The sequence below is a fragment of the Mizuhopecten yessoensis genome, unplaced genomic scaffold (assembly GCF_002113885.1).
Source record: "Mizuhopecten yessoensis strain PY_sf001 unplaced genomic scaffold, ASM211388v2 scaffold10439, whole genome shotgun sequence".
Taxonomy (NCBI): Eukaryota; Metazoa; Mollusca; class Bivalvia; order Pectinida; family Pectinidae; genus Mizuhopecten; species Mizuhopecten yessoensis.
In genome coordinates, this window is record NW_018408547.1 from 217747 (window position 1) to 229198 (window position 11452).

Genomic DNA, 11452 nt, shown 5'->3' on the forward strand with positions numbered 1-11452 from the left:
GCATGCATTAAATAGAAGAGATTATTACCCAATAGTCTATATAAATTAGAATTAGTCATTTTTGACTGTTTCTGTTTTTTTGTCCAATTTCGGCTGTAGGGGTGAAACAGTATACAGTTGTTTCATGCCTTATCAGAGGGAACTGTTACCCGGCGCGAATTCGATGCGCAGAAATCTCCCCTTGAGAGTCCCGTTCAAGCGTTTATTTGATAAACGCGGTAGGGGGAACTGTTTGCCCTCGGCCTAGCGGCCTCGGGCAAACAGTTCCACAGGGCTTCCCCCTACCTCGGGATGATAGTTTTGACTGTTCCCCAAATAGCCATGAAACAATTGTATAGTGTTCTGCTCCTGCACAAACAGTTACAGAGCTTCTATGTTTATTTTTGCCAAAGGGCTACATACCTTATTTATTTATCAATACACATTTTCAAATCATTAAACATGATATGAAATATTTGGGACATCTTGCATCCACGATATTCCAGGGGTTATACTCACTTACGCTAAGAAGGGGCATCTCATTATGATGTTCGAAATTCATCCAAATATGTTGCGAAAACGGAAAAAGTATAATAAAAGAACTCTGAGATCAGAAATGCCTATTTTTACTAAACTTGCACTCTTGAATACACTAGATGGCTTCCGAGAGCCTCCATAGCGTATCTCTGAAGTACTGCATATGTCGTTATTTCATGTAGGCAAAACATTGAGAACCTTGTCCCCCCTAGCAAATTAAAAGATGCGATAACTGCTGAAGTGTTTTGTGCCATGGCGCCTACTATTTCACACAAGTCCCTTAATTCACATCTTCGCTAGCCAAGTGTTCGCTTCGTATGGAGTGTAACGAAGACAACACTTGGCTAGCGAAGATGTTAATTTGATGATTGGGTGAACATGCAATTCTCTATTTTAACCAAACCGAAAACAACAACACATATGTAGGCATTCATATGTTTCCATAATTATCGACGATATGTTTACATCTTATTAATTAATATCATCTTAATTATTTTTAACAGAACAGAACTTTATTTAACAGTCAGATCGATACGAACGATATATGAGCAACATACATAATAACAGTAGACAGCAATGGAATAGGTCAGCTAGCATGGAGACTGAAATGTTTGCATAACACATTTCCGAAAGTAACAAAGGTTTTTCAACAATTTTATATCAGTTGTGCAAAATAGTTCACGGTATGAAATTTGATAGTACTTATGTATTTGAAAACTGGAAATAATATCTGGGAATATATTTTCGTCTTCCAGTACGAAAAAGCTACATTCAAATACATAGTGGCATTCATCACCAATAACTTGTTGATCACAAAGTGAACATCGAGTTTGTCTCACTTCACCACTGTAGGCCTATAGAAAACCCATGCGTGTAAACAAACACGATCGACGTCGTCTGTTTACTGGGAGCACAGCAAAGACATATAGGCCGTATACACTAATCAGTGTAAAATATTAATGATGCGCCGAGATTTCAGCCGTGATCGTCTGCTACTTCGGTTGATATACTGACACTGGACATCTAGTCCGGTAGCCTGTGCTACACGACACGGCCATACCGTTAACACGGAGCGGTAGATGACACAGACGACGATAACGCGTATGTACGTATTTCCCGCCATCCCGAAATGGCGCAATTATTCAAGGTTTATATAGTTTCATCGACGAATCGAGAACACGGCGGTTCTAAAAAATATCATCACTTGAACTAAGAATGTGTAAAATAGAGAAGAAAGGACTGTTTTATCTTGGATGTGGACTTCAGCTTACAGGTACAGCATAGGAGGACAAATCTATATAAATATATAATATTGATGAGCAGCGGCCTTGGGCGGTTTGGACGATAGGAAGTATGTCTCCTACTACCAAGCCTAAGGAATCACCAGCTCACGGTAAGTTTCATATACGTCATGACGGCAAAGCATATTGTTTTCTATTGCTATTCGTTATACATTCAAATGATGATATTTTCGAAACCCAATATAAGCATTATGTAAAAAATAAATACGTTCAATTTAGTGTCACAAAAGTATTATCTAAGAATTAAATATATGGAGGATATTATGTTTTCCTGTTGAATATAATGTGTGTATATTTGACGATTATGTCAGACTACTGATAATCAGTTTTATCCATAGAGTGATAGAATCCATTATTTCACTGGCAAACAGTTTGATAAAAATCGCCAAAACTCTCACTGAAAAATGTGCCTCTTTTTTTATTATGAAATAGTTAATGGTCCATTTGTGATATAAAACTCTCAACCAAAAAATCATAATAACACATAGGAAAAAATAAACATGATTACGTGTATGTGCTTGCATTTGTGAATTCCCGTCATCCGGCACTTATCAGAGTACACCAACACACGTCTCCGGCAAACATACACACATTCACGCTTACACATGGAGGCACGTCCTTAAATGACCTTAGCTGTTAAAAGGACGTTAAACAATATAAAACCAAACCAAAACCAAAGCAAACCTTTCATCTGCCACTAATCAGAATAACGGCTGAGTTTTTTAAAGCAAGAATATTTTTACTATTGTCTAGTTAAAATTTATATCTGAAACACCTAGCTTTACCGACAAGAGATATTAGATAATTTAGTCGAAAATTTCAGTGTGTCGGTAAAAAGAGGATTAAAAGAGGCTTTGTCGTTCTAGACTATATACTATCATGTCCAACATTATAGAATGTCATTAAAGTCAGACGCCGATAATCTCAGGGTTAAAGCAAGAAGACCCAAGTCAGTTAGGGGTTATCAGGTACTACAGGATGGCCTTAACATCAGATGTATGTTAAGTCCGTGTCAAAAAAGGAAAACCTCAGTCAGCTTGGAATTATGATAGATGTCTTGAAATGTAGGCGTCGGTAAAGTTAGAATGAGAACAAAAAATAGATAAAAGAAAAGTTAGAAAACGCTAGTCATTTAGAAAGGATACGCTAGTACTGGACGTCGTTTAAGGCAGGTACCGGTAAAGTAAGGGATAAAGAAAACTTCACTCAGTTAGAGGTTGAAAGGTATAGCAGGCGTCAGTAAAGTCAGATGCATGCAAGATTTTGGTGCATTCACTTGTTACCTCTCGGTTGGATTATGGTAACGCCCTGCTCTGAGGTATATCTGACAAACTAACTAGTCGTCCAGAACACTGCAGCACGGCTAGCTACTCGTACTCGAAAGAGAGAGCAAATCACACCTGCGCTTTATTCGTTACACTGGTTACCTGTACGATACAGGTCGCAGTACAAAATTCTGGTATACACATACAAGGCACTGAACGGCACAGCTCCTCAGTACCTACAGGAACTTGTTACCCTGTATCAGCCGTCAAGATCACTGTGGTCGGAGTCAGAATCTTTGTTGTGTGTCCAAAAATCTCGTACTGTATCCTACGGAAACAGATGCTTTGGGAGGGTTTCGGCTACGTTGTGGAATAGCTTACCATCTGCTATTAGGAAGTCAAATACCCTGGCCAAGTTCAAGAGGGACATAAAAACTCACCTCTTCACGTCTGCATTTTAGAATCTTTGCAAAGACGTCATGTAAATACCACCCTTTTATTTGTTCAATTATGCGCACATTGCTTTTTAAATGTATGAAAGTGATTGCAAGCCTTTGTTGTTTGTTTTCACAATTATAACCATTACTATTATCCATATGTTGTAAAGCGCCTTAGAGTAATGTTACAAGTTATATAGGGCGCTATATAAATGTTGTATATTAATATTATTATTATTATTATTATTAAAGAGACAAATCCCCATTCATTTAGAGGCTTGACAATATCACAGAACGCCTTTAATAAAAATGCAGGTTAGGAAGGGCTTTAAACATGCAATTTTAGATGTTTATATATCTAATGTATCAGGAATGGATCAATATTTGCTCCTCTATGTACACAGCTTGTCTGCTATATCATATTTTACCCAGGCCAGTGATTATTATAGCTGTCTATTTATACTCTGTACTGAGTAGTGACAAATAAATTGGTCCTCGAGAGACACTGGTCTCTTAGTTACCGTGTTAACCGGTCTATCTCCATGACAACGGATACAAGGTGATTAGAAGTGATTAACTTGGTGCTGATCAACCTGTGTGATTATTAAGTATGTTCATTACAGGTAAAACAAATCCGGACATGTGTTACAGAGAGATTTCTGCATGTAATAAGTACGGTTCGATGTTTCTATGGCGATGGAAAACGAACATACGATGTATCCAGCGCAAGATTGACACCTGTATCTAGCTATATGTAGGTTTCATGGAGCGTACAAATGAACATCCAGACTAAATGATAAAAAATGTTTCAGGACGCTTTCACTTAAGATTTAAAATTAAAAAAAAAACCATTGTATACTGACCCATGGGTCTATAATCACATGGAATAGAAAGTCAGTATCAAGGTCATATCTAATTAATGCAAATTAAAATGACTAGTAAAGCACCCAGAATAGCGTGCGTGCACAAAAATACATGATACTGAGACCCGTTTCCTGTCCCATGGTCGAGCTAACCATACTTGTTGGCTGTCCCAAACCTTGGTCCGTCACTGTGTTCATCAATAAATAACAAACTCGACGCTTTAACGGCGTAATAAAGGCGCGAGTCCAATTAAATATTCAGTATGCACCAATTTGCCGTGATAGTCTTACTATGTATAAGTAAAGTTTGTCAACAATAAACATAATTAATATGATTTGTCGGGATAGTTATTGTGACTTAATGTGATTATTGACGTGTTTATTTGTATGTAGTAAGTGCACTTTTATGGTAGAGGTGAGGCAGATAATTAATTACACAAGCAATGCCGTAAAAGTACAGACATACCGTAAACTCCAGGACGTGATACAATCACGAAATATGGAGGAAATTTAATGGTGTCTTCAGTAATAACAAATATATTTTACGAGTGTGGCAAATATCAAAATATTTGCTACACAAGTGAAATATTTTGTTATAACTGAAGACACCATTAGATGTTCTATTTATTACATTTTAAAAGCATAAGGAATCAGAAGCGAAATAATAAGCGCCATATTTCAATGACGTCAAGCTTGACGACAAGGCTGCGCGCCATTTTGAACGGGATACTCAACGCAATTCCGACGTTTTCTGCTATTTTCTGGTATGATTGCTTATAAAAATGTTATTAATTGTATATTTATGTAAATACTTAAGTGTGTATACCAAACATTTGATATTTGTCACGGTGTGAAATTATATATCAGTTTTATCAAGTTGATAACATCCGATATTTCACTAAGAATGTAATAAAAAGCTGTAAACTTTTCGAATTTTATACAGTGAAAAATGTACAGTACTGTATAACTGACATACTTGTTTTTAACCCAATAAACACTAGATTAACCAGAAGAGTAATTTTAAATACTTATTACTCAGTGCTGGCTACTTTTTAAGGGCTTTCCTCGTAGATTAAAACCTTTCATATACATCGGCATTTCGGGGTATTAGTTTTCTGAACACGAGTTCACTGGACCACCCCACGTTCGGTCCGGTTCCTGGAGACCCATTTCCGGTGGTATATCTTATGATATAGAAATAGAAGAGATCCCTAATAATCACATATACACAATCTCTAGGCATAAGATGTCCAGGATCATCACATGGGTCTGGCCCCGCCCCTTGGTTATCACCGTCAATTTAACCGTGTACATCATTGCTGCGTACGAAGAGGCGAATGCTCACGTAGTTCTCGGGAACAATGAGGACTTAGTCCTTTGGTCAAACATTGAAAACGGATGAGAACCCCATCCTGTATTATATATGATATGCTTTCTGAGCATGGAATGATGAGCAAAATCACGATTCAATGATAAACTCTGGGTTTAATCCAAACTCCGGGACTTAGTCCAAGTGCCTTACATCGAAAGATTCGCAAGATCATCAACATACAGTGCCTTATCATAGAAACAACTGAGATCCTAAGATATAAACATTTAACCACATTACAGATCTCAGCCAAGGTTACTATAAAGTACCATTGCCCTTATGAATCAACTGTTATGTGAAGTTGCGTAGCTCCTCTTTGACCAGAGAATCAAATGGTAAATAAAAGACGGGTTGGCTCCAAACGAGCGCAGAGAAACGCAGCCAAATTTGGGGAAATATTTGCGATATTACATTGAATGAGAATATTTTCCCATGGTCGCTTAAATATCCAGGCACAGGGTCACGTTACAATCACACATATGCTATACTGACATGGGTCATATGTTTGTGTGTTGGGACCCATATCATTATAGCATATGTGCGATTGTAACGTGACCCTGTGATCCAGGCGAGTGATACCGGCTCTCCGAACCTGTTGGTTTCTACTAAGAATTGGTTTCAGATAAAATGCCGATTAAGAACTCTTGAAATCGATGTGGATATATTTAACATCTTTTCAATTTGGATTCGTAGCTGCGATAACGTTTTTGGCTAAGCACTGTTTGCTTGGTATGGTTAGTTTTAATTAATCCTATATAAATTGTGAGTCTTCTTCTAAATTTTAAGGTGCGGAATTAAAAGCCACTTCAAAAAATTATTACTATATCATTTATCATCTTCTTCTCTTTTTTTTTCAACAGCAAACACTGAAGATTCTCATGATGATTTCATAAAAAATTCAAGAATTTTGATCGAATCAACAAAAAGCAAGATGGAACGCGTGCAATCAATGTCAAATGAGTTGGGTTATCTCACCAGCCTCATAAAGGATGACCGGAAGCAGGCAACGAAATCAAGACAGCAAATTGGCAACCAATCGAAAAAGAGCATCGTCGATGTCAAGGACCCCAGTGTAGGTCGTCATAAGGATAGCAGGCCAGTTCGACAGTCAGTTCCTGGGCATATCGTGTTCGATAAACCAAAGAAAAAAGACGCATCGCCTAAAGTAAGCAGTAAGTTAAAAAAACTGAGTGACGGAGGAAGGTTTAAACTAATCGAAAGTACTTTACAGAAGGTGAAAGAGGCAGACGCGAGGGGTAAAGAATTAGCGTCACCGGAAACAAGAGACTACTCGACAACAAAAACACAACAAATAGTGATTCCCAGGGATACCAATGTCGATGAAAAAACGGAGGACGCGAAATCCAATTCCGATCGTGTGACCTGTTGTGACACAAAGAATGGAAGTGACGTTTTGCCGGGCTGTTTGTGCGACTGTGGTGGTAATCTAATTGTTGATGAATCAGCAGAAAGAGCAATTGCTGCCAGGCATCGGGCAAAGTTTAAAACGAAACCACGTGGTCCTGTTTCCAAACATTGTTGCGTACGTCATTATAGCTCATACCAAGGGCCGGTCATATTGGCAGGCGAGGACACGGCGTTCTCACATCTTCCTGCCTTGCACGTGCACAACCTTCAAGTTCCTTCACCAAGGCCAAGGTCAAATATGGACATCGGGTGCAAGCATTCTATCCAAATTGTAAAGGATTCAAATTCACTCAGTGCGTGTCTAAATAAAGAAGACATTCGAAACGCAGAGAAACGGAAACTGAAAAATTGGTGGCATCATAGATGCGCATGTGTACAAGAGTACATCCGACAAAATGAACAAATGGAATCAAGGCGACCAACCTTGAAGCCGAACAAAGTGACGTTACAGACTACTGGATTTTCTTCCATATATTCGGATTCGGGTAACCTCGTACCGTATGAGGAGGTGTCCATAGGATACAGATTAATGGTGGGAGGGAAAGCATCATTTCCCATCAGTATACGTCACTTGAGAAAGTTCAGGGCACCACTCAGACGGTGATGGGAATTATTGGGCGGGTATATGTCAACACTAGAATGAAATGCTGCAACTAAAAACTTTAGCTTTGGTACTCGTTGGAACGTCATTGGAAGCCTTCAATACGACAGTTTTTCGTGAATCTTAATAAAGTCAGATCTTATACCGAGTCGCACTGTGTATGACACGGACAGTTCATGCTACAAGTTAAAATCGTAAGCATTGTTCTTTAACATCAATTCTTTTCTTTTGCTAACTGAAGTGACAGTAAGACGTTACTCAACCAAGCGCTACAGAAGGTAAAAAAACCACCCCTCGGCATTTACACGTGCATTGTATGTATATACACAAACACGGTACGTTGTTGCAGATGTACTTAACCTTACTGGGGCAGGAATATCGGTGCCATCAAAGTAAACTCTCTTCTTTCAATAGTAATACTAACTTTGTTGCACACATAAGGTTCTGATGTATTAGATACTTGTATAACGTTTTAAGGAGGATAACTCAGACAATGGTCAGAAACATTATGTGTAACGTAACTTAATCCTTAATTTCTATTGTTCTGGACACCGAAGGTGAACACTTCCTAGTGTCTAATCAATACAAATGTTTGCTGATTTACTGGGTTTTGCCCCAACATTTTCTCATCATGCTCATCTGTAGATTATTTCTAAATTCAATATTAGAAGCACAACAGAATGGGGTGTGAACTATGTGCAGACTTATCGGCACTACTGTCTGATGGCAATAAATAATAAGTAGTCGTCAATTCTGGTTTTGAGTTTCAAGGTGGATACAAATCATTTTTATTTCTCTTTGTGTATCTAGAATACACAACCCATTCACCTAATTACCATCCCTCTAATACAGCTTCACAGCTTCGAATTGGACTAATCTATATTTTTTTCTGCTTTTTTTATTTGGCTATTTAGACAAAACTCTCCTGACATAGGACCCTTCTGAAAAAGAGCATCACAGCGTTAAGGTGCAGTGAACCATTTTATTCTATTTATGTATCTAGTAGAAAAAAACAATCAACATACGCTCCAATCCTCTATTACAAAGCTTTTCTCTGGACAACAGCTGTTATGACGGCCATAAATCGATTTTCAAAACGAGTTATCACAAATATGAAACAAGATTTTTTCCACTTACATAAATAACTTTTTTGTGCCTTGGATGGAAGTACACAATGGGTCTTAATGTGGGAGGAAACTGGACTTACATGCCCAAGCAGGAGACTTCGTACCTTCAAGTCGGATCGGGGAGAACTGAAGCAGGAGACTTGGTACCTTTTCAAGTCCGATCGGGGAGAATCAAACTCCAGCCGCCTTGACGAAACGCAATTGTGCTATCCACTGCAATAACCGACCACCCTAGCTAACATAGTGATATTATCGATAAACAAATCCCCATCAATCCTGAAAGTTTGATAGAACCAAGCCAGAAAATTACGTGGAAGCGTATATGGTACATCTTGACTATATTCCGACCGTATTAATAGAACTTGGATCTGAAGTGATAGATACTAGCTTATCGGGACCACCCTTCAATACAAATAAGAAACAATATGATTTTCACTAACACATACAAACAGTTTATCATATCATTTCAGAATATTGCTTCTTTATTCAGAAAACTTATCCAAGTATTGTCGTTTCATATTGAAAACAATCAACATTGTAAAAAACAGTTTACGATTCATTTATACGGAATGTTAACATGACATCCACTTACCGCAAACAATTCACGATTCATTTATACGGAATGTTAAAATGACATCCACTTACCGCAAACAATTCACGATTCATTGATAGGTAATGTTAAAATGACATCCACTTACCGCAAACAATTCATGATTCATTGATACGTAATGTTAAAATGACATCCACTTTTAATACCGCAAACAATTCAGTTCAAATATTAAGGTTTTTACACAAATACATTGGTGCACACATAAGAATGAAATGGTATCATATGGCGAGATTTCTTGTGTGTATCCAATGAGGGCATATTCCTTGTTACAGAAATGAAATGGTTTACGCAACCAATATACACCTGTTATTTTTTTGTTCATTGCATAAATAGTGACGTAATTACTAAGACAATAAACATGATGTCCAAGTCGTGGACATTAATATATATGAAGTAAAAATGGTAATAATAAAAAATTGATGAAAGTTCCATAAAGAAATTCTTGTTATGTGATCAGAATAAACTTTAACTTCATTTCAATTTATCACAAGATTTACAAATCTTCTCCAAGGTTGTATCTGGGCAGATCCTTTTCTAAATAAGAAATGGAAACTTATTCAGAACTGTATGTGTTACAGCCAATATAAATACAATATAAGTCAGATAAAAAAAATATCTTTTTCCATCCATCATATCAAAAAATAGTCAGCTGACAGTGGATATATATATCTATACTTGTGTAATAAAAAATGATTAAATGTCCATGTGAAGTAAGTAAATAAAGAAAAAATAAGAACTAACAATCGACTAAAAGGCTAGCTGCTTTCACCCTTCACAGGGCTCTTCAGGTTTTAAGTAACAGAGAGTAAGCATAATAAACCTGAAGAGCCCTGTGATTGGGTGAAAGCAGCTGGTTTTTAAGTCATCTATACTTGTGTATATATTAAAAACATTACAGAGTGTATATATAATAGAAAAAGGAATGTCTGTGTACAAACATATCTTGTTTACTCTTAATTTCAATTCTTTATAATTTTTTATATATCTATATTCAGTCTATACAGATCTGTTAAGAAAAAAATATAATATACTTATACTGAGTAAGCTCACAGTAGCTAAATTAATAGTTATTATAATTTTTCTTCTGTAGGTATTAATAATATAGGATACCAGCTTACAATCTTTCAAATAAGACTTATTTTTTACATTCATATACCAAATTGGTATCATCAAAATATTTATCAGAAACATGGACCGAACACTGAAGTCAATAAGAAAATCAACATCCCAAAGTCAAAACATCTGAGAATAGAACTGGACAGAAATCAAGCAAGTCAACATACAGTAATCAACAGGAAGTAACCACACAAATCAACAGAAAGTAACCACAAAAGTCAAAAGGAAATTATCAGACAAGTCAACAGGAAGTAATCATATAAGTCAACAGGAAGTACCACACAAGTCAACAAGAAGTAACCATACAAGTCAACAAGAAGTAACCACACAAGTCAACAGGAAGGTATCATACAAGTCAACAGGAAGTAACCATACAAGTCAACAGGAAGTAATCATACAAGTCAACAGGAAGTTATCATACAAGTAAACAGGAAGTAACCACACAAGTCAGCAGGAAGTAACCCCACAAGTCATTAGGAAGTAACCACACAAGTCAACAGGAAGTAACCACACAAATCAACAGGAGGTAACACCACAAGTCAACAGGAAGTAACCACACAAGTCAACAGGAAGTAACAACACAAGTCAACAGGAAGTAACCACACAAGTCAACAGGAAGTAACAACACAAGTCAACAGGAAGTAACCACACAATTAGTCAACAGCAAGTAACAATACAAGTCAACAGGAAATTATCACACAAGTCAACAGGAAGTAACCACAAAAGTCAACATGAAGTATTCATTCAAGTCAACAGATAGTAACCACACAAGCCAACAGTAAGTAACAACACTAGTCACCAGGTAGTTATCATACAAGT

The 11452-nt window shown here is 37.1% G+C and overlaps 1 protein-coding gene across 1 annotated transcript; it reads left to right on the top strand.

Moving 5' to 3' along the window:
• The first annotated feature begins 1709 nt into the window (after nt 1-1709).
• On the top strand, nt 1710-8521 carry LOC110460590. The gene is made up of 2 exons (XM_021513575.1): nt 1710-1909; nt 6612-8521. Exons 1-2 carry the CDS (start codon nt 1870-1872, stop codon nt 7781-7783), a joined length of 1212 nt encoding a protein of 403 aa, XP_021369250.1. The 5' UTR covers nt 1710-1869; the 3' UTR covers nt 7784-8521.
• The last annotated feature ends 2931 nt before the right edge of the window (nt 8522-11452 follow it).

Bases quoted from the DNA above. Each gene is read 5' to 3' on its own strand.
- LOC110460590 (XM_021513575.1), top strand. From the start codon at position 1,870: ATGTCTCCTACTACCAAGCCTAAGGAATCACCAGCTCACG. The intron at 1,910-6,611 runs GTAAGTTTCATA...TTTTTTCAACAG, and splicing joins TAAGGAATCACCAGCTCACG to CAAACACTGAAGATTCTCAT.